Raw genomic sequence first — 24,121 nt, forward strand, 5'->3', positions numbered from 1 at the left:
GACCAGGGATGGAACCTGCAACCTAGTATGTGCAGGGATCAAACCTGCAACCTTTCTGTTCACGGGATGGCGCTCCAACCAACTAAGCCACACTTGCCAGGGCCCTATTCATACTTTTTGAAGTTCTTCCCACAAAACAAGGGAAGCCAAAACTCGTGAGTGATTAAGCTGGGATTCAAGCCCTGGTCTCTGATTTCTTTCTATAGTTCTGTGGGAAGAAGCTGGGGAGGGAGACAGAATTGGGGGTACAAGGAGAACCATGACTCAGAAGGAAGAAGAAAAAGGAGGTAATGGGAGAGACCAAGGAAAAAATGGATAATGGGAGAGACCAAGGCAAAACCTGTACCCCTTGGCCACCTAGTAGTCCATGAGTAGGCTCTAGAAAGTCTATGAACCTTTAAAACTGTACACATTTTTATGTGCTTCTCCCCACCCCCCCAGATAGAGGGTTAGTAGTTCAACAGATTTCAAAAAAACCTATGACTCAAGATTTTGAACCAACCACTGAACCATAAAGTTTGTGTGTGGTATGTTCTAATGAAGCTTTTTTAAATGATTTTTTTTCTTAAAATAGGGAAACGGAGGACAGAACTCTGCCTGAGCCAAATAGCTTATCAAAGTCTGGTTATAGGCAACACGATGAAACAGGCTGTTTCTGTGGAAGCAGAAGAAATTATGCGGCTTCAGTGTCTATTGCGGGATGGCTGTGAAACACTGCAGGCCAGCAGATGTCCAGGACAGCGATTCGCATTGTTTTACACAATCGGACACAGTATGGTTTGCTTTTCAACCTTCTGAATTACCTTTAAATCCCTTGAGGATTTGGGATGTGAGCTTTGACACGTGGTGTGGAAAAGAATGACAGTGTTTGAAAACAGGGTGGTCCTGCAGAATCTGGGGTGTGATCTGTCATTCACAGACCTTATTTGAGGGCCTAGGGCAGGAGTCTGCCAAACGTAACTGTAAGCTAGTTCCTGGCTGCCTCCTCTTTTTGGAGTTTTATTAGAACATACCCAAACCTGTTATTTACATGTTATTTATAGCTGCTTTCAGCTACAAGGGCAGAGATATATAGTTGCTGCGGGGATGATGAGGCCCAAAGTTGGCCTCCTGGCAGGGGTGTCCAAACTTTTGGGGTCTCGGCCACACTGGAAGAAGAAGAGTTGTCTTGGGCCACACATTAAATACACAAACACTAACCAAAACTGATGAGCAGAAAAAGGTTTTAAGTAAATTTACGATTTTGTGTTGGGCTGCATTCATGGCCATCCTGGGCCACACGCAGCCCGAGGGCCGTGGGTTGGACACCCCTGGTGGGGTCTACGTGCGTGAGGGAAACTGGAGAAGGCTTGTGCTGAATTGTACCTGTACCTTATTTCAAAATGGGCACCTGTAGTGTGTCCGGGAACACTGGCAGTCTGTGTCTGCATGCTGGCCGTAACTCGCAAACGCAGAACCAAGGTATGCCCTGTGCACAAACTTCCAAAAACCTTCACGTGTTGATAATTTAATGTGTCTATGCATATTATTTAGAGTTTAATTTTGGCTCATGTGTCATAATGTTTCCATTTGAAATTTTTAAATTCATGCAGTTTTTGACTCTAAAGAACATTTTTGTACTTTAAAAACTGTCATGGTAGAACAGCTCAAATTGGGTAACTCATTGGGGAAGAGTAACTCTTCTGGAAGCAAAGAATTTTAAACATTCTCATGACCTGTTGTGTTTTAAATTATTACTTAATCATTGTCAGCTATACTTGTTCTCACAAATTCTTTCCCAGTGACAATTTCCATCCACACAGTGCTGTGTACGTGAGTAGTGCTCTGCCAAGTATTTTCACGTGTAAGGCTACGCATTACTACCGAGGACCGCCTTTCCCTTTGTTTTCGAGTGTGAACACTGAGGCCTAGGACCTGGAAGTGATTCCTTCCTGGTTTCACGGGCAGTTCGTGACAGTGCCGGGTGGGACCCTACGGTTGTCAGCCATTGGAATGACTCTTTAGTTTTGTATTTTGCTATAGAAGCATCCACTTTAATTATTCCAGAAAAACAGAAGGATATTACTTTCTATTCATCTATAAAATGAGGATGACATTATAGACCTTGTAGCACTGGTGTAAGGATTACGGATTATGGGCAGGCATGCTGAGTACAGTGTGGGGAGCAGAGTATTTTGCACGTGGTGGCCACTGTTATAGGATTATGGGATTATTTTGATTTTTTATTAGCATATACCATTCTTAATTTTTCTTTTGATAAAAAAGCATAAAAATTTCTCTCTCCTCCATGGTTACCATTTTCTTCATTCCCCAAGTGAGCTGACCATATTGGAAAAATTCAACTCAACACAGCGTCTCAAACTCAAACACAACGCAGATTTAGAATTCACGTTTCAATTTTTTTTTTATTGCAGTGTTTTCCTTTACCTTGGTAAATTCATATCCCAATTTAAAATGCCCCACAGCAAATAAAACTTTGTTATGAATTCAAGTACTGTCGTTTAAAATGTACACGTGACACGCAATAGTTGCATAGTGGAGTTACTGTTATAAGCATTACATTCCCGGTGCCCAGTATGGAGTTTTCACACTGCAGATTGGTTGCACTGGTTGCGCTGGTTACACTGCTTACCATTACTGCTGCTCAGCACAGTAACGGGAGTACACTAGCTTGCACGATCGCGCTGTTCAAAGCTTCAATGGAGTTAGTAGCACTTAACTAATGCTGAGTTAAAACGCTTTTATGTCTAAGGTGTGTTTTAGGTGAGATGCTTATGCAAGAATAAGCACTTAACATGCTGCTGTTTTCGTGACAACAAAGTGATCCCAATGATCCCTTCCACTAAATAGAATAAGCCAGGCAAAAATTAACCTGAAGTAATTGAAAGAAAAACTTTAACTTTACATCCCTGTATTATGTTAAAGATTATTTAACATAATTTTCTTCTGGTTAAAATATACCGTTTTTTGGTTGAAATAAAGGGAGAGAGAGGGGAGGGGGTCAGAGAGAGAAAGAGAGAGACAGAGAGGGAGGGAGAGAGAGAGACATTGAGATTGAAAAGGCTGTACTAAAATGCTAACATAGCTGTAGCCCTTGGATGATACTTTAGCTGGGAAAGAAGTATTGTGAGTGGTACTCAAATTTTTCCGTTTAGAAAAAAATTAGTAGCCTATAAATTTCTAATGTTTAAAACAGGTTTTTATTATTTAAGGTCTTAAAATAAATATACCTGTGTTAAACAAATTAGGTTATTTAAAAAACTTGGCAACAAAACTTGACTTAATCACAAATATATATTTTCTATCCATATTTATTACAGTTTGAACAATTAAAAAACATAAATCCTGCAAATACTCTTAGCTTAGATAACAATAGTGTTATCTTAATTCACATAAATGATTTCAGGAAATACTTCTAAGACTTTCTGTAGTATTTTACCTAATGTCACATCAAATGCTCCAGGTAATCACATTTAACTTTACAGATGGCAAAGCTGGGATGGTGAGAGGTTGGATACGTTCTAGAAACTGTAGTAATCAGCTTTCATATTTTGTTTGTGCAGCTGGCCTCTTTTTTTTTTTTTTGTAGTAGAGGACAATAAAGAAATTTCTGGAAATCAGATAATGAATACAAAGTACTTTGAAATGAACATCAATTTTATTTAATCAAATTAGCACTGGGCTATTGTCTATAGTTTGCTCAAAACTGCTCATAGGAAGTAATTTATTTTTCTAAATATGCAAATGATTGTCACAAAAGGAAAAATTTTGGTTAAGTGAATAGGGAGTCCTCTTTAAAAGTTTGTTTATAATTGTTTTCTTTTTCAATTGGAAAACGTTTTAAAAATTTTTATTTATTTTTAGAGAGAGGGGAAAGGAGGGAGAAAGAGAGGGAGAGAAACATCAATGTGTGGTTGCCTCTTGGGTGCCCCCTTCTGGGGACTTGGCCCGCAACCCAGGCACGTGCCCTGACTGGGAATCGAACTGGTGACCCCTTTGGTTTGCAGGTTGGCAATCAAGCCACTGAGCCACACCAACCAGGGCAGAAAAATCTTTTTAGATATAACCAGTCATACAATAGTGATAAATATCTCAGTGTGATTCTTAATGTAATACAATAATATTTAGATAAATTATTCCCTTTTTGCTTAGAGTATTCAGCCATTGATTAAAATTTCAAAGACTTAACTAAGCCACTAACGCTTACAGTCTCTGATAAAATTTCAAGGGAACCAAAAAGACTATTTGGAGAATAAATAAAATAGAAACTGTACTGCATTTCTGATTTTATTTTTAAGCTTCCCCATTTCCAAAAAATACATCCATAGTTAGATTCAGTGAAATTTTGTCCCTTGCCATGTTTTTTCTTTGGAGAAAATCACACATCAATCATAACACACATGCCTAACTTAGCGTACATACTTTACTTATATTTGGGACAGGGGGGTCAGCATGGCCCACGCTAATGTCATTTTCAAATCAAGTCAGCACTTTCTTGGGATTAATTAGCGGCTGGTGGAGACTTGATGGAGGGAATACTACAAGATCTCCTCATGATTAGCCTGACTTCTATATCTGGTAGATTTTCCTGTTTAGTCTGTAAACACCCTTCATCAGCGGCTGCCAAATGAAGATCAAATCGAAGAGAAACAGATTTTTTCCTTAATCGAGGGTTATCTTTAAAGAAGGAACCTTCCCATTCTTTAATAACTTCATCCACTTTCTCTGTCCTGAAATGATAAAATGAACCTTTCTACATGAAGAAGTATGGATATATTTAAAAATATGTAATATGTATTCCATATGAAAAAGAAATCAAGAAGTTTGAATAATTTATAATTTATGTTTTAAGTTTCATGGACAATTTACATCATGGAATTTATAACTTACATACTTTAAAAAATCATATGAATATAATTTCAAGGAAATCTGTGGAACTTTCATAATTTGATGCATTTTTAGAAAAATGGTGAGTTAAGGATTGAGCATTTCTCCATGAGTTGTTTATGCATATTTACTCACATCAGATTAAAAATTAAAAGATTTAAATTATGTTAAAATGAAACATTAAAATTATGTTTGGGAATATTCAAAGATTACTGAGATTATTCAATCAAAGTTAATTTCTTTGCGTGTTTATTATCATGTCTTGGTGGAAATTATTTTACTTACTGAATAGTGCCGTGAGCTTCGGTGCTGTCCTTCACGACGTTTCCGTTTAATATTGCTTGTTTGGTCACTGTTTCCACTTTTTCATTCCCACACTTCTGTGGGACTTTCGTCGAGAAAGATATTTCATTTATAATGGCTGTGAAAATTTGATGTATGAAATATTAAATTACAGTGTTGAAGTACGTACTAATCGCAGTCAACTCATGTCAGAATTCATTTAATTATTGCTTATTTTTGCTATGTTAGAGTGTTTATAGTCCCTACAAGTGGCATTTCAGTTTTCAAATTAGTTTACTTATATCAGAAACTCACCTGAAGGTAAAACAAAACCAACTCTACTGGTCGGTTTTTGTTCTTTTTTCCCTCCTTGGATACAACCGTAATATCTGAAATTGGAAAGAATTATGTTATAGGAGCAACAATGTACTGGCAGATAATTGAAACAAATGCTCACCAATAAGAGAATAGATAAATTGGAGTATATTCATACAATGGAAATACTAATTAGCAGTGAAAGTATGTGAACTAAGGGTACTCTGGATCTCATGGATGAATCTCCCAAATGGAACACTGAGTGAAAAAGCAGGGTAAATTGTAGCTAATTTGATAAAGGTTAAATAATATACAAAACCATTTCATATTTTGTTTAGGGATACACACGTATTAGAATGAAGGAGTTTGAGACTAATAAGCATCACATTCCAGAGCCAGGTGCGACTGAGGGAGGGGGATGAGACTGGGGCCCTGTGGTGTGGGAGGGGGGGGCTGGGGGGGTGTTGATAGATTTCAACAGCAGTTCGTATGTTTCACTGCGGGGGGGGGGGGGGGGGGCTGGGGGAAGTGCGTGCATGGGGTTTGTTGTATTTTTCTTGATACTTTCTTGTATATATTAAATATAGCATAATAAAAATCTTATTATAGGAATATTAAAGACCAAGTTACCAATATCCTGAAGGATTAGGAATTAAATAAAATTCACAACCCTTTATTTTATTTAATTATAAATTATATGTATATTTACATAACACTATTTTAAGCATTTGACAAACATTAATCTATTTCATCTTCACAGCAATCCTATGAGGTAGGTAATATTTTTTCCCATGTTATAGATGAGAAAACTGATGTGCAGAGAGGTTTAGTAACTTCCCTGGCATCACTCAGCTAGTAAGCGGTATATTTTGAATTCAATCTATGTTTTTCAAAGATTTAGTAAATGTCAAGATATTATAGGTTAAAGCAGTTCCATCTAGTTTTATAGAAGACTCAGGATTCTGAAGCAAGCAAGAATAAAGGTTTCCTTTTAAAGAAGTGGTACATATATACAATGAAATATGAATCAGCCATAAAAAAAAGAATGAAATCTTGTCATCTGCAACAACATGGGTGGACCTAGGGGGTATTGTGCTGAGTGAAGTTAAGACAGAGAAAGACAAATACTATATGATCTCACTTATACGTGGAATCTAAAAAACAAAATAAGTGAGCAAGCAGACCAGAAACAGACTCAGATACAGAAAACATTTTGATAGTTGTCAGATGGGAGGGGGCTTGTGGGGATGGGCGCAAAAGGCGAAGGGATTAAAAGTACAAATTGGCAGTAACAATAGTCATGAGGATGTAAAGTACAGTGTAGGGAATATAGTCAAAAATATAATAACTATGTGTGGTGTCCGATGGGTCTAATCACTAGGCTGTATGCCAGAAACTAATATAATATTGTATGTCGACTGTACTTGAAAATTTTAAAAAATTGGGTAAAAAAGAATAAAGTTTTCTTTTTCTGAGAACATGGAAAACTGGAGGTTGTGCTGTGTTCAAAGCCATATGACCTTGAAAGTGAGTGCAGATCATGAAACTGAATTTGTAAGAATTCCTCTTTGATAGCTTTTGTTATCAGGACATCTGAAAGTCTCCTAAGTCCTCCAAACATGACTGCTTTCCATGGCTGTACTATTCTGGTGTCTGATGGGTAATAGGAGTGGGCCTTTGTTGCGGGGTATGTGGTAGTAATAGTTTTCCAAACTTTCCTCGCAGATGGTCCATACAAGGCAGTGACTAATTCTAAAAGGTTTGCAGGGCAAGGAAAGTGAGAAAGTGTTCGAAAGGTCATTTTTGTATGAATTGGGAATTGTTTACATTTGGTTCTAGGCTTGATGTGCTGTCTGTTGTAGCTAATGTGCCTGACTTTGGCTGTTTTGTCCGTAATTTGTGGAGGCTAGAAGTAGTTCTTCCTCATATTCTTGGCACTGGGTACTAATTTTATTGTAGAAACTCAGTGAGCACGCCATGGTGATGATGGCTTCTTTAGATTCAGTTTCTCTGAGTGCATCAACAGTGACATAAATGACTCTGCACGTCTGGCCGCTTGTCATGAACTCATGGTATTAAGTACCTGATTTCTTCCTTTTCTAGGAGGCGGCGGTAAGTTGCTATTTCTTGTTCTAGCCTCATCTTTGTGTTGAGAAGCATCTCATGCTCTTGAAGCTGCTTTTCGATGCCGCGCCTTACTTCCTGTAGCTCTTTTTCCAGTCCTTCAATCACAGCCTCCAGGTCTTGTAGCTGCATCTGGTAATGCTGCTCACTGGCTTGCAGGGAGTTTTCCAGGCCCCTCTCCTGTTTTATACAGACCTTCATCAGTGAATCAGGAAAGCAAACGTGTTTCTGAAATCTGATCGGCAGTATCTGTATTCTATTTTGTTGTCTTTCTTAAAAAGGTTGCAATAACTCTACACTTAAGGAAGAGGTGTTTCCTTATAGCTTTATGTATGACTTAAATATTAACAATATATGCATTTGTATATATGTAGTTAGAGAGCTTCCTATTTCAAAGGAATCCTGTTATGGTAAAACTCTTATGGTAAAAACAAAACAAAACAAAACAAACCCCAGTGTGATTAACTTATTACTCTTATTTAATTTTTTAAGTATTGAAAATATAGACTATTAAATATCAAAGCCAAAGTGGACTGCTTGTAAAAGGCAATTTAGGAAAGTGTTTAAATAGTTTTCTATTAGACATCTCAATAGTGTGGGTAAGGGACTCCCCACTATGGTGACTGGATAATGACGGAAGCTCTGTTGCCGCACTCCAACAGTTAGAGGACCCACGGGCAATAAGCAAGGACCACTTCATTTTTCTAGGTGCGAACTAAACCGGGAGTGATTTGATAACAGCTATTGCCATGAAGGCAGTTGAAGTGGGACCAGGGATAGAATTCAGTGGCCTTAATCACTGTCTTATTGTGGGTTTCTCACTGTAAGGCGGCGGGACGGGACTTTTGTTTCCCTCTCTTAATCAAGCAACGTCGGGAGACTCAGTGGGCCAGTCGATCTGGAGGTCATTCTTACCACAGCGTGGAGGGACTCGATTTCCACTTGCAGGTGGTGCCACTGGCGTCGGGCTTCCTTGAGTTCTGCTTGTGCTGCCTTTAGAGCCTCTTCATCTTTGTCCATTTTTTTGCTTAAATCTTCTTCTAGCTAGAAGAGGGCCAACAACAACAGTGACAAAAAGAGAAAGAGCATTCTCGAAAATGAGATATTTAAAAGCAATTGCAGAGAAGTACATAGGAATCCAATCATTGTTTTTCTTTGAATTGTTAGATTATAAGTGTATGTTTTGGTGCTGAGTTACTAATTAAATATGTGAGCAAGTCAGTTGCAATCTCAGCCTTAGTTTTCTCAGATGTAAAATGAACCTCAAAAGTCTCTTCCTACTACGGCAGTCTGTGAAAAGCAGGAAAACACAACAATTTGAATGAAAAGTAACAGTTTACAGGGCCTAAGGGTGAGACCTCTGATTCTTAACTTTCCATTATATATGGCATTAATAAGCAAGAAAGATTGAAATTGGCTACTATTTCCCCCCATATTTTCTTGCAGGTTGGTTTATAAAAGCAAATAAATAGCTATATATCCTAAATTAATCAATGATTGGACTGGGTACATGGACAGCAGGTAAATATTGCTGGAAAGTATATTATGAATAATTTAGAGAATTAAGTTATCACAGGCATTAGAGATCCTCAGATAGATTTCTGTGTTCAGCTACCTCACTGTTGATTTCTCTTTTTCAATATGATCTTTTCAGAAGGCATGTTAATTTCGGGTATCTAGGGTAGTAGCAAAAAGGACTTCCTTATACATTGTTTTCTAAATATCTTCATATTAAATAACAAATAGAATATTTTATATAATAGTTAGCTTTAAATGTTCTTATGCTGATGTTGAAATTAAGTGAAAGTGTCTTTTGACAGAATTCTCAGCATTTGGCCCCAAGAGCAATAGAAGCAGTGTATGAAATTGGTTGTACTATTTTGAAGCAAAAATTATACCTTTTTATGTTCTTATAAAATAAATTAATATGATGGTACAAGAGATTCTTTTTTAAAGGAAACACTGCAGGAATTGCAAGTCTTTGAATACAGTTTAGGGCAAGGTGTTAGAGAACAGCGTCCACGTGTTTCTTGTGGTTTGTCGTTCTTAGCATTTTTGGCAAAAGCAAGCAGCAACACCTATCAGAGCAACTACAAAAGAAAATTTGTGAGAATTTAGGAAATAGGAGCGCATAAGAATGATGGTATTTACTGGTCTTTTGGATTTCGGAGTCAGCAGCGAGGGCTGTGCGGTAGCTAGATTCTGAAGATGGTTTCCAGTGAACCACACTTCCCAAAATTCATGTCTCTGTGTGATGGACGGACTTCCACACCAAATCTGGGCTGACCCGTGTCTTGTCCTTTAGCCAGTAGAATGTGCCCGAAGTGGCAGTTCTAGGCTTAAGCCTTAAGAAGTCCTGACAACTTCCACTTCTGTGCTTTTGGGATCCCTGGACCAACGTTTAAGAAGTCTGAATGTTTGTTGGAGAGATCATGTAGAGAGGCCAGACAGAGGGAGAGCCTGAGGCCACACGGGGAGAGAGGCAGAGAGACAGGCCCAGTTGTCTCAGCTGAGCCAGCCTTTCAAAAACCCCGTCAAGATGCCAGACACAGCAATGAGCCACCCTGGATGACCCAGCCCAGTTGTATACCCCAGGATGATTGCTGTCCCCGCCAATGTCATCTGCGGTGGCAGAGTCACCCCAGAGACCTAGGCAGCCCAGAGAATCATGAGAGGAAACACAATTTTTTAAAAAATTTAAGTTTTGGGGTGGTTTATTATATAGCAGTAACTAAAGCAGCTTATGTTTCTTTATTTTGTAATAATTAAATAGACTTTCTTGAATTTATTTCAGCTTTATGAATTCTTTGAAAACAATCCTCTAAAGTAGATATATTAATTGATGCATTGTGATTTGTAAACTAAATAACTTGTATTTTTACTATTGCAAAAATAAAATGTTTATTTGGTTTACGCTTTTCAGAAATTATCATTAGAAATTGTCATTAATCCCCCCTCCCCTTTGTAAAAGGTGAGTGAACTATTCCAATAATTAAATATCCCAGTGACTTTGCTTAGTCCAGGATACTGATCATTCTTTATGAAAACTGACGATGTTACCCAGAGGTAAAATTTATATTGTTACCAAAAATGAATAGCTAATGGAGTAAAGTCCTATGATTTCCCAGTAATATATTCCCCCTCTTAGTGATGTTCTTAAGTAAGCGCTTTGCTGTACTGGGGTGCTTGGAACAGAACTGGAACTCAGATATGGTAGGTAAACTGAAAACAAATTTCTGAATTTCTGAATCTTTGTTTCTAAAATATTTGTTTGTACATTTGTTTAAAGATTTGAGACCGTAGTTAATTGCTAAAGGTGATTATCACTTGAAAACAAAGTAAGTCTATGAAATTAGGATTTAGCCCTTATTTAACTTGGCTCTCTCTTGCTTTTAAAACTTCAATGTTACATGCCAAGTATTGGAAATAAACATTCTCATCTTATAGCACGAAAGCAAAAATCTATAATCTAAATGGAGAGTCTATCAATTTGGGGAATTTTGATTGTCCCAGTTTATATCTGAATTGTTCTGAATGCTGTGCTCACATACCCAGATAATTTCTATTTATAACGACCTGGTATACAACTGAATTCATTAAAAAGGTTCAGAAATATTTTACTTAGTTTTTCTCTGCTTGCCATTTTAAAGATGTGATTGGAATCATCTCTATAAATAACTCCATGATATCTCTGAAGGGGATGTGAAATGCTTCCTCCTGGGAGGAAGTCTAAAAGAGGTCCGAGCATACCATTTTATTGTATGTTGACCCCAGGTTTTATTAACGATAGCTACCTCGTAATTTCTATGAAAACTAAACACATCCATCACCACTTATTTCATGGTCACTTAACAGTGTCATCACAGCATTTCCCCCTGAAGTCCCCATCAGATTGCAGTAGAGCCTACATTCCTTCCTTCCCCAGTATATGCTGCATTGAAAAGGAAATACTGTACCTCAGAGAGGCCGGGGCAGGAATTGGGCAGACATGGACTGTCTCCTTATCCTGGAAGGTGCCTGTCTGTATGAAATCATTACCTGGATCCTTGTTGAGAGCACGGTCTCTATCTGATTTCTGGTGAGGAGCTTTTCATAGTTTGCCCTGATCTCATTGAGTAGCTGGGACAGCTCCATTCCTTTCCCATCCTCCACCTTGGCTAACTGAACCTTATCGATAGGATGAGTCTCCGCTGCAGCGCTGCTCTGCCCGCTTCCGAGCCCAGAGCCCCATGGAGCCTTAAAGGGGCAGAGCTCCTTTTTCCGAAGCCACGGAAATTCCCGTGTTTGTAGTCAATTATGCAAATATTTGGTAAACCCTCTTCTCCTGCTGTTGTTGGAATAGTAGAAGTGTCAGTCCCTCAATAAAGGAACCCCCCCCCCCAAAAAAAAAGAAGAAAAGAAAGAAAGAAACAGAACATCCTCAGTATTCCTGAAGTGGTTCTCTCTAAAACTGAGCACTTTTGGAGAAAAAAAGGTAATTTCTCTTGTGGAAAGGAAATGGGGCATAATATAAAGAAAGTTATATTTTGTTTTCCCAAAATCTTGCATGGAAATAAATCTGGGCCCCAAAACATGATCGCTGAACTTCTCCTTCACGGTTTTTCTTACCATTTGAATTCTTTAAACAAATGCTGTGGCAGGGCATTAGGGTACGCTGTCGGTCTTGGACATCCTGACAGTTACTGGAAAAAGCTGCCACCAGATTCAGTTGACAATTGTCATTAGCCACAGGACTGATAGATTGTATTTCCCTCGCATGCATACTGGGCGGCTCAGTGGCGGGCTGCTGGCCTGACAGCAGGTGTGATGTCGGAGGTGAAGGCAGGTTATGCAGGAAGCCAGAGCTGGAGGGAGGTGCCAGCAGAGTACAAGCGCCGAGCATTAACATTTCCCGCGCTTTAACAAGGGTAAAGAAAATACCACCAGATGCTCCCTGCACAGGGTGTATTCACGCAGGTAAGATTTATTGTGGGGTTGCTCCTTCATTATTGTGGGGTTGTCATTAACAACTCACCCTTGTAAACATGACATTTGTGCAGCTCTTTGAACGTTAAAAAGCACCTTTACCTCCATCATTCCATCCAGTCTTCACATCCCTGTCATTTTGTAACCAGGAAAGACGATAGGCCTGAGGCAGGTTCAAATGTCTTGCCCAAGGTCATATGGTGATGCAGTGGCATTGTTGGGACCTGAACTCTGATTCCTCGGTTGTGTTCCATATATTGCTGCTTCTGTCTCTGCATTCTCCCTCTCCCCACCTAAATTTCCTGTTTAATCTGGCCAGCTAGTTGCTTAGATGTGACAAATCGTTTGAGAGTAGATCTGTCGTTACTGTTTTTTGTAGAATGGCTCGGCTGCAACTGTATGCAGAACACCATAGTTCAGGGAATAGTTAGTCCTTGGCTCTAGTGCTCACAGGACCTTTGAATGTGCATCGCGCTGTTTTAATTTCTGAACTAAATCGCTGCTGGCTGGCCCAGCCTGTGCTGGGTATTCCCACAGTCCCCTCCAAACAAAGCGGGCATTCACACCCCTGCCGAGAGGAGGTCCCATGTCATTCCTGTGCTCTGTTTAATTTGACCCATGCCTCTCTCCAACCCCCCTGCCAGTCACAAGGATTGGTCTAGGGGCGGCCACTGGACAGAAGGACAGGCAATCCATAGGTCAGAGACCTATGATGTAGCTCATACAAAAGGTGACTTGTGAGGGGCACTTATGATCATCTACGCCAAAGTGATTCTCTTTCTTGGTAATTGCAACAGAGACATATAAAGAGAATCCAGCACTTGGTAGTGGGAGGAGAAGGAGGAAAAGAAAGAATTACACTCTTGTTAGTTTATGTAGCTCCTGCTAATCTCTGCCTAAAATACAAAGAGTGGAACTAGATTCCATGGAGGGGTGGTTTTGGCAATCTGCATTTTAAACAGGCATCCATCCCAGTATCACCGAGGCACCCTAAAGCAGTGCTTTGCAATAGGGATACAATGCAAGCCACAGATGCAAACCACCCACGTGACTTTGAACTTTCTAGTAGCATTATCAAGAGATAGAAACAGAAACAAGTGACACCAATTTTAATGGATTTGCTTTAACCTGATATATACAAGATACAATTATTTCAACATGTAGTCAATATAAGATGTTCACGAGATAGTTATATTTTGCCCTTTTGATACTGTCTTTGAAATCGATGCCTGTTTTTATAGTCCATCTCAGTCTGGACGAGTCACACTGCAGGAGTTCCGTAGCCGCGTGGCTCGTGGCTCGTGGCCGCTGTGTCGACAGTGCAGCTCCAGTGTTTGGGCCCGTTGTTCACACGGGTGAGAGCTCCTCCGCGACTGGGGCCCTCCCCACGTGCACTTCACTAAGGAGATAGGGCTGGGTGTTTTTATGGGGAGGGGCAGAGGGGTAGCATTTAGAAAGATATTCTACAAGCATGTGAGCAAGGAAGTTAACTATTTCAACATCTCAGATGTCATTTTTCAAGGGAAAACATTGCCAATTTACTTAAAAAAAAATCCTCACCTGAGGGATATGTTCATTGAGGTGGGAGGGAGGGAGGGGGAGAGAGAGAGAGAGAGAAACATAGAAATACTGATTAGTTGCTGCCTATATGCACCCTGACCAGGAACCGAATTTGCAACATTTTAGGTGCGTGGGATGATCCTCCAGCCAACCGAGCCACCCAGCCAGGGCTTGCTGATTTCCTTTTCAGAAGTATCCCTCTTTATTAAAAAGAATTAGTAGCAATGGCTCACTGACTGCTCTGGCATATACAAAACCGCAAGGTCCATGGACTTCTCAGTGCTTTAACTATAGTTCTCTTATGCTTCAGAAATCCTAACAGAATGCAAATGAGCAACGCTGCCATTCTTATAGGGAGCATCTTGAACCCACTCTAGTTATTAGAAAAGGAAATCGTTTGGAAATATGCTTTGTTAATGGGAAGAAATTAGTCACAACGCACCTCACAACTGCCAGAATGTTGTGGTTGAGGACATGGGTTCCAGGGACATTCGTGAGGGTGTGTCCCAGACCCTTGGGAATTAGAACCTTTATTTATTTGGTCACTGGAGGGGCACTGCTTGCACAGGAGTGTGCTGGGTGCAGAAAAAGTGCTAGAGGAATTCTGAAGAGGAGAGGTGGCCTCTTGGGGCATGTGGTGGAGAAGGCATTATAGAGGAAACTGGAAAAAAAAAGGTGGTTCAGGGAAAGGCCTGCTACCAAGGCTGGGTTATATTTGGTAGGTGATGGAGAGTCACTGCTGGCGTAGGAAGTGGGGAGTCTCCTGGTCAGATAACCCAGCAGGTTTGGGAGCAGTGCAGAAGATTTCAGAGTAAGGGCACCAGTTAGCCAGCCAGCATTCATGGAGAGAAACGTAAAGCTATTTTTGCTCATGAAAAGAACCATAAGGAGATTATAGGAAACGGAATTTGAGTAATGGGAATAGAGTAGGGGGAAAAGGCATGAAATCAGTGAGTTTTAGCAAGTGACAACTGACTGTGAAGGGAAGGAGAGGAGAGGTCAGAGGTGACTCAGATTTACACTCTGCAACTAGAACAGGGAAGAGAGGAAGACAATTAGATTAAATTAAATCCAGGCCCTTAAAGCAGCCTGATGCGGTGGGAAAAGACCTGAGGTCCAGTGTCTGTCTGCCAATTACTGGAAGGCGAGCCTGGGGAAAATATACTTTTTGAACTTCAATTTCCTTATCTCTTACGTGGGATGAATGACACCGCCCTCAGACCATTGCTACTACAGACATCGATGGGTACCATTATCATCATCCTCATTTTGTAGACAAAGATCCTGGAGCACAGCAAGGTGCAGAGCCACGATTCAAAGGCAGGCAGGCTGACTGCAGAGCCTACCCTTGGAGCACAGCTGGTCTTTAAATCCTTGTTACCCAGACTGGGAGCTTGATAGAAATGCAGACTGCCAGGCCCTGCCCCAGACCTACCAGATCAGAATCTGCATTTTAGCAAGATCTTTAGGTGATTTGGGGGCATACTGAAGTCTCAGTAAATCCCTGGTTCTCAAACTTGTCTGTGCATCGAAATAACTTGGGGAACTTGAAAAAATGATGACGGCGGTGTCCCTCGCTCAGAGGTTCTGATTTAATTAGCTCGGGATGTTGCTGGGCATCAGAATTTTAAAACCTCCCCAGGTGAGTCTAATATGCTGTAAAGTTTGAGAATCACTTATAAATACTGTTTCCTTCCACTCATTTCCGTCTCAAACTTCACCAAGAGGAAATGGGTTGTTAGCACGAATGTCCGAAGTACAACTCCAGAAGTTAAACATGGGCAAGTCCCAGTATTTATATTGGTTGCAGTTGCTGCAAGTTCAAGTCTATCGGCTCAGGTAGAGAAGACAGATGCGTTGCTTTATTCTTTATTTTGAGCCCCCGTTTGGTAGAGGGGTGTACCTTTTCTCCAAGATGTTGCATCAGAGATTTGGGGAACTTCTGTAGCTGTGACGAGGTGACCTGTATCGTCCTTGACGTCATCTGTCCAAGTCTGTGTTCACTAAGTTAGTCATTGTTCTTCCAATTGGAAACAAAGTCTCCCAACCCAGAAGTGCTCTTCACAAAGGTAGTAGAAAAAGAAAACACTTTTGTTATTGTATAAACGTTAAGCCAGAACACGGTGCACATCCCTGGCAATCTGCCAAGAGATTGCAAAGACAGAGCAGTATCTCACTCCCTTATGTAGCCAAGCAGGTATTACCCATTACACACATGTTCTCAAGGTAAATGATAACTAGTCCCCCAGTAAGGGGGCCTGATGGTGCCCCTTGACACGCAGAGTTCATCTGGTCATTGTGGTGGCTTTGCCTGGTAGTGGGGTAACCATCTGTGATCACCAATGGGCTTCACGTAAAGGAAAAATGCACTTCCTTATAACGAGAGATTGTTTTTGGAGAGAGGCTCCTACCTTGCCACAGAAACTGGGAAACAGGGATGCTATTTTCCTTAGGTATTTACATTCCAAAGATATGGGTCCCAGGTCCTTGAGAAAAACATTCCGGGGTCATAAAGTTGGCTAAAGGGCTTATTTAGCTTTTAACAAGATCCAAGAAACTGAGAAAGAATACAATTGCAAGGTTTCTAAAGTAAATGCTCTAAGGGAAGGGAGGGGGGCTGTGTGTCTCCCCTTATTTCAACGGGGAGCATGAGGCCTCTATTTTTAATTTGTGTTTGTCCTTGCCTCACCCGCGGCTCTCTCCCATACCTCCTTCCATGCTGGAGCATCACTCTGCTGCTTCAGTGTGCCCGCGGCAAGGAAACATCAAGTAGGCTGTGGCTCCATCTGCCAGACACTGCGCAAGTGTAACCTATTTGGCTCTTGTGCTTTCCTGGGGCGACTGGCGGAAGAAGCAGGTCCCAGTGCTCCTGAGCAGTCAGCTCCTCAAACTTACCTCGCGTTTTGCTGCTCCGCAGGGGCTCTGGCTCAGAAGCAGGTCCGGGGCTTCTCTCTAGGGACTCACTCCTGCTGCTGTCTCATCACTCCTCCTTTCTCCCCTCTCCCTTCAGATCAGGGGGTGCTCTTCTATTCTAGTGGTAAGTCCCAAGAGCTTCCTGTCTGATTCACAGGTTTGTTGTCACTTTCTAGCTCTGTGGCTGACACAGGGAAAGCAGACAATTAAAATTTGTAGACTGAAAAAAGATAGAAGAAAAAAAAAGAATCAAGCGATGAATGCTCAAATAAGTGGAATAACACATTGATGTTTTTTCCTTTTCCCCTTTCTCTCTCTAAGAATCAAGAAATAAACTTTAAAAAAAAGAAAGAAAATTTAAAAAACAGGAAAAAAAGAAAAAATAAACCAAAAAGAAGGCAAAAAAAGAGAAAATAATGTATAGAATGAACGCTGTTTTCTGAACATTTCATCTGGGCCCTGGGCCCTCTTCATTCTAAGACCAAGGGCTGGGGCATCGCTTGGTTCTCGGTTGGGAACAGAAATCTCCTTGGCAGTGGGCACAGAGGTATCTTTTTGCTCGAAGGAAGTTGGGGGCGGTGAGGGGGATAAACTACCAGGAGACAGACAGGTAGCTCAAAAACATTACACTCCTCGCATTTTTAATATTTATAAGTTCGAGTAAAGTAGACATGTACTCATCCTCCATCTTGGTGAGTTTTACTGAGCAACATGCTAGGATTTTGGCCTGAAACTTTGGGGGAAATCACATCTCTTCTAAACTGTTTGCATTGTACTTAAGATTGGACTTCTGCTTTAAGGCGGAAAATAATGGACTCATTTATTTTTATGTAATGCATTTAGGCACATAGATTTCACCCTTTAAAATGCCTAATTTTGGTAAAAATGAATTTTAAAATCCTTTAAGATTTTTCTAAACTTCTTTTCTGTAACTGATGACTTTGGCTCTCCTGTCTTCTACTAGGTGTATTTAAGGGAACACTTTCATACAAATGGGAAGACATCACATGTTCGATTTCGAACCCTTATCAGAGATGGTGGGTTAGCACGTGGAGCATCAGAGATGGTGGGTTAGCACGTGGAGCGTCCTCTGGTAAAAGAAGTAGTGAAGTGGAAGAGGCCCTGAGTAGAAAAATCAGAGGGTGGCTTTCAACATCCACCTGAGCAAGCTTGTGTCTTGGTGTGAACCTTCTCTGGCAATAGGGCTGGTCGCTTGGCCCTGGGTAGATGCCTGCACAGCCATTGCAGCAGCCACAGTCTCGTCCTCAGAATCGGGCGCTGACGTATTTCAGGTGTGCGGGATGTAGGGCCAGCTTTGGCTTTCCTCTTTCGTCCTCTCCCATAGCTTTCCTGTGACAGGCTGCGTGGGGAGCCTGTGGAGCCCTGTGTGGACCACATAGAACATAGTTCTTACCTGTAACCAAAGTTCATGTATCTTTGGATGTTATTTTTGCTTCTTGGCCTTCACACAATGGCTTGAATGATTGATTTCTATTTTCAGGCTTAAAATGCCATCCCGTTGCCCACACTGGCTCGATGAACATGCGTGCCTCTTCCCGAAGCGAACTGCCTGTATCCTGTGCCCTTTTCTGCCTTCTTACTTCTCCACGATGCCCGTTGCCTCTTTCGTGCTCTGCTTCCAGGGAAGAGCCCTCCAACTATCTTTGGGCTGGACTCTGCTCCCTGGCAGCAGCTCTCAGACGCCTCTGGGTCTGTCTCCCCAGCCTCCCCTTCTTTTCTTGCTTCCAGTGTGGCAGGCTGCAGGCAGGCCGCAGGCAGGCTCTAAGTGTCTGAGCTCCATCCAGCTTCTCCGCACTGTTGTCTCGCTTTGGAGGATACAGTGTGCGTAGCTCCCAGCACACTTGCACTTCTGTAGACACGTGGAACCCTCTTCAGGAAGCTTGACGTGTAAAAATTGGAGTCCCAGAAGGGGTCTGTTTAGGCTTTTTACAAAGACGCATTTTATGAAAGAACTTTTAGCAGTACAATATATATTTTTTTAAATTATGCTGTATTTCCTCACAAGTTTGGAAGATGTGGTAATTCGACCTTGACTATTAAATGGATGGCATTTAAAACATAAAAATTAACAAATGTTGATTTCTTCACGACTTTAAGTGAGGTTCAAAATGCTTGGTAGTTGTTTCCTCCTTAACTGGCCTGAGTGTCTCGAGGGAAAGAGCACACGTCTTTACGTTTCTTTGGAAGCTGCTTCGACGCCCACTAATTTAGTGGGTTTTCCCACTAATCCCTTGGACTTAATGCTTATGTAATGCTTTTGAACAAGTGAATAAACATCAGAGTAGGCGATCTTATCTTGAATATGAAATGATTACTGTTAAACTTCTCTTAAAAGTATGTTGTGAGTTCTGGAAATGTTCATTGCAGTGTTCAGGCTTGTCTTGATTTTCTCATTGTATAACCAGAGGAGGAGTTGCTCTGGTGGGGATTACTGCTGTGTATTTAGGACAGCATGATAATCTTGTGCTCTCGGGCGTGGACCTGTGCTCAGCATAGAGACACTAACACAGTGTACCAGCAACTATTCAGTTTAATAGACGTTAATTACATAGGTCAGCGATTTTCAAACTTTTTCATCTCATGGAACACTAATTATTAAAAACCTGTAGCACACCAAAAAAAATATATTTTTGCCGATCTGTCAAAAAATAGATATAATTTTAATGTATCACACTGGATGGCTATTGTGTTGTCATTTATAAAAACATTTATCTATCTTTAGAGAGAGGGGAAGGAAGGGAGAAAGAGAGGGAGAGAAACATCGATGTGTGAGAGATACATCACTCAGTTGCCTCTCACACGGCCCCTACTGGGAACCTGGCGTGCAACCCAGGCATGTGCGCCGACTGGGTATCAAACCGGTGACTTTTCGGTTCACAGGCTGGCGCTCAATCCACTGAGCCACACTAGCCAGGGCATGTTGTCAGTTTTTTATTTGACAATCTAAGGGAAAAGAGGTCAGTGCCCTTGACTAAATAGTCAGCTATTACATGTTTTAAATTTTTTTGTAGCATACCAGTTAAAAACCACTGATTCAGTAGATCCTATCATTTTACAGGAATTTAATACTTCTCCTAATGTGAGTGATTTCGAGCATTTGGAGAAAGCTGGGGTCACTATTGTGCTCGCTTCGACAGCACATACACGAAAGCTGGAACGACACAGTGAAGATTAGTGTGGCCCCTGAGCAAGGGTGACATGCAGATTCTTGAAGTGTTCCATGAAAAAGAAATCATCTTCTTTGAACCCTCCCTAAGCAGCCAGAAGAGTAGCTATTCATGCTTAAAAGACGGTCGAAGAAGTCAGCACTGGTTGAGAAGAAAACATTTTCTATTTGCGTTGATAATTCTCAGTGTTAATCTTGAAGATTGAGTAAAACAGAACCCATCCTTTTTTCAACTGTATAATGGCCTCGAGGCTTGTTCGGAGGTTGTAGCCGGGATGCGCAGCTACTCGTGTGCCCTTGACTAAAGGAAGGTCCTCTCCTCAGTCGGCAAGGTCGTCCTCTTCGACCCAGTACACAGCTCTCACATGGAGGGACGCACATGGATCGGTGAGGGAGGAAGGGGACCCCTGCCTAGCCAGCCACATCAGCCGAATCCAACCTGGCGGTCACTGGGGTGACAGATGTCACAGCCACATTGCTCTCATGTCCTATATGATAGCGTTGATAGTTTAGGTGCATCACCTTTTTCCTTTTAATTAAAACTTCAAATAGTTAGCAGTCAATACATTTTGAGCTATGTATGAAAAATAATCTTGGTATTAAGATAACAGCATACATGACTCATTTTCTCATTTAGTGCTCAACACAGCTGCTGATTTCTTGAACACCGTAGGCTGCAATACTATGCTTGTTTTGTGGGACAAAGTGTTCTGAAATTTCTGGACATTTAAAATTTCCTTTTAATTTTTTTGGCCCCCTCTACTTGATTTCCATTTCTCTTGGGCTTCTTATGCTAGAGGTCCATTCAATTAAAAAAAAAAACCCCATTTTATTCAGTACAAATATTTTAAAAGTTTAATACATTTAAAGATGGCTTTTGGCTTAAATTGTAAACAATTACATTAGGAAATTAATACGTTTTCTGAAGTTTAGTCCAGTCTCTACGAAAAAGAAAACTGTTGGCAGGGCAAACGAAGTTGCCCTTCACTGAGTCCACATTCTGTCACCCCTTTTACAAGTTATTTTCACACTCTTGCCTTCAGAAAAATTCATTATACTAATCTTTTAAGCTTCAACTCCTTCTTAATCACTTTTTTCAAATGTCTCTGCTCATTAGCAGCTCAATCCGACTCTCATTGCTGACTCTGGACGTGAAGTTTGGTGATATGTTGCCATACAGGTACCGCAAGTTTAGTTGCCTCTCAAAAATCATTGTCTTTGAAACTTCTCTAAGTAGCCAGGAAGCAGTGACTCATACCTTGAAAGCAGTGGTCCTTGAAGTCAGCAGTGTTGGAGAATCAGGGAAACATTTTCAGTTCTCTTCAAGAAATCTTAAGTGTTAGTCTTTCAAGGTTAACTTTGATCTTTTTTCAACTGTATGATTCTATATTCTGCCTTTGATAGTTTAACTATACTACCTTCTCACTGTACTTGCATATTATGAGCAATTGATAATTGTGTTTTGAGTCAGGTACCCATAAGACAGACTTTGCTTGCTTGCTTTCTGAATGTGGCATGTGCATTTGTGTGTTGACTCACTTCTGGAAAGGGTTTCTTTCTCTGTTGCGAGTATCAGATCGCGTTCCTATTCACTTGGCAAGAAAGGAGATACAACATACAGACATTTTCTCTCTTCTATTCTAACTTCGCTTTCAAGTAGAACAGATCATCTTTTTCACAGGAAAGGGGGCAAGGTTTTGAGATTGCAAGGAAGGAGGAGGGTGCCTCCCCCTCATCTTATGGACCAAACGGAGCGCTTTGTGCTATGTGGACATTTGCAGTGTCTCAGCTAAGTTGGTGGCTGTAGGATTTGCGAAATAGGGGCTGATATCTGCAGTTAATAATTTTGCTTCCAGATGTTTCCCATACATTAAATGGAAACTTTCCTGAGTTATTAATTGAAGAGGCCCAAGATCTTGCATTTTTTCTTTAAGAGCTTTTAAATATAAACTTCATTGGGGAGTATAGTGTTTAAGAAACATACTGCTGAGGTGAAATCATGAAATTATCTTTGCGCACAAATTGGTTTTTGGTGGATTCACCCAGGAGGAGCCTTTTACACTCCAGGGCTGCTGGAGACTCCAGGCCCTAAAACTTGCACTCCAGTTCATTCATCTCAGTCACAGCAGAGCTGGCTGCTTCGGTGGCAGCCCTGTGCTCTGAAATACCATTACAAAGCAGAGTCGGTCACTGAGATACTTCCCCTCCCCAGGACTGCGATGAATATTTATTAGCTTCCCAAAGTGAGCGTGCTCTCTTAGTTTCTTAGAATACTCCATATTATAACTCTATATCCTAGGATATTATCCCTTATTATCTTTGGCCATTGCAGTTTCTTGAAAACGGTTCCCAGCGCTTTGGACAAGTCTTGTGATGGATCAGCTGGGGGTACCGTCTGGAATGTCAGTGGTCCTTCCCAGCTGACAACCAACCAGGGTTTCCAGAATGAACCTGATGGAGGTCTTCCCTGCTCTCCCACCTCTGGGTAGCTCCTGCATCTGTGTTGAGAAAGATGATGAAATGCTCCTCAAAGTTGTGAATCATTTCCTGGGAAGTTTACGCAGAAGTCAGTGTAAATTTTTCTATTGTAATTTATAGATGTACATTTGCATGATATCATAACAATACCTCTTTTTTGGTGGTCTTTCTATTGTCCTTTTAAAAAGTAGCTACGGCAATGTGACTCTTATTCCAGTAATTTGCTTTACTACTCGGTAGATCTGCTGAGCACTCCCCAAGTCTATCGCGTCCTTAAGAAGCAAGCGGCAGCCATGCCATGCACGTCCTAATGCAATTTTGTAAGGAGCTCTCAAACGCTTTCATATTCCTTGAGGTTCGGTCAGCAAAATAAACAGGTCATCTGTCTGGGGGTTTACGTACTTACCTGCAACAGATCTGTCCTATACTCTGGGCTTGTCCTTTATGCACAATTTAAATTCTAGTGGGAAAGTGGTTGCAGGTTGTTTCAGTGTTTGCTTCTTTCCACCTTATCATTTCATGTCGATGTTGCCATTCCACGCGCGTGAGCTGGGTTTTGTAACAGAGCCGGATCCCTATTTCCTGTTCTCCAAGTGTCGTGTGAGAGCCGCGGATCATTTTTTAAGTGATTTATTACTTGCAGCATTTTATAACCTGAGGAGAGTGTTTGGAAAACATTACTTGAGCTCCATCCTAGGTGGTTTATATTCATCGCTTTGTCTCCACTTGGAGGTCCTTTGAATACTGTCTAATTCCATGAAGTCAGTAAGCAAGTTTGGGCTACTTTCTACAGCGTCTCCAATCCTTGGGCTGTTTCTTCTTCTCTGCCTACCGTAAACTTTACTTCTTGTTTCTAATCTCTGTGAGGACGGAGCATTCTCACTGTTCTTGTCCATCGCCTCTTGAGTTCAGAAAGACAAGAACAACCTTTTTATGAATCTGGATCAAAAGTCAACAGATACAACTTCATATGTAAGTAGGCACTGGCTCCTGCTTCTTAGGGAGAAGTCAAACTCTTAGGAGACAGAAACACCGTTCCCTAATTTAAAAGTTTACCGGAGAGCCGAACTTCAGTTTTGGAATAGAACCTCTACCTGTTTTTGTGGTTTAAAAATAATTTTTGGGCAGGTAGTAATATGTGAACATCCTGTTCTTAACATTGTACTCAGTGCTATAAATATTTTCCACGATCCAAATGGTTTAATAGTTTCAGTTTTAAAAATTGAGCTTGCTTTTATAACACGTTGTACTGCATCTCAGTATGTTCTAGTCTTTTCCTTAGCGGTAAACAATCATTTAGTACAAAGGCAGCATCTGAACACACGCACAGAATGAAGGTTTTTGCCTCAAAGTTTTCAGAGTAGCTGCATGTTGTTGCCTTGACGTGAGGAGAAGACTGGCCATAAACGC

General features: G+C 40.9%; 1 protein-coding gene and 1 non-coding gene across 3 annotated transcripts; one reads left to right on the forward strand and one right to left on the reverse strand.

The window, feature by feature from the left end:
* Positions 1 to 4,369: 4,369 nt before the first annotated feature.
* Positions 4,370 to 11,806, reverse strand: KRT222 (keratin 222). Of its 2 annotated transcripts, none has more exons than XM_024573266.3 (6): positions 11,647 to 11,806; positions 8,524 to 8,652; positions 7,568 to 7,788; positions 5,485 to 5,558; positions 5,173 to 5,308; positions 4,370 to 4,730 (listed from the first exon to the last, which is right to left on the reverse strand). In XM_024573266.3, exons 1-6 carry the CDS (start codon positions 11,740 to 11,742, stop codon positions 4,502 to 4,504), a joined length of 885 nt encoding a protein of 294 aa, XP_024429034.2. In that variant the 5' UTR covers positions 11,743 to 11,806; the 3' UTR covers positions 4,370 to 4,501. The 2 variants fall into 2 exon arrangements, with proteins under 2 accessions (XP_024429034.2, XP_045038526.1); XM_045182591.3 differs by having other exon boundaries at positions 11,565 to 11,788.
* Positions 11,807 to 20,188: 8,382 nt separating this feature from the next.
* Positions 20,189 to 20,295, forward strand: LOC112316615 (U6 spliceosomal RNA). Its single transcript, XR_002976018.2, has one exon. It is a non-coding gene; the product is annotated as a U6 spliceosomal RNA (small nuclear RNA).
* Positions 20,296 to 24,121: the final 3,826 nt, after the last annotated feature.

Source organism: Desmodus rotundus, chromosome 9 (genome assembly GCF_022682495.2).
Source record: "Desmodus rotundus isolate HL8 chromosome 9, HLdesRot8A.1, whole genome shotgun sequence".
Lineage (NCBI taxonomy): Eukaryota > Metazoa > Chordata > Mammalia > Chiroptera > Phyllostomidae > Desmodus > Desmodus rotundus.

Excerpts from the sequence above, each read along its gene's own strand:
- KRT222 (XM_024573266.3), bottom strand. The coding sequence starts at position 11,742 with ATGGAGCTGTCCCAGCTACTCAATGAGATCAGGGCAAACTATGAAAAG. Across the intron at positions 5,559-7,567 it reads CTAGAAAAGGAAGAAATCAG|ATATTACGGTTGTATCCAAG; the intron begins GTACTTAATACC and ends TTCCAATTTCAG. Across the intron at positions 5,309-5,484 it reads TGGTTTTGTTTTACCTTCAG|CCATTATAAATGAAATATCT; the intron begins GTGAGTTTCTGA and ends AAATTTTCACAG.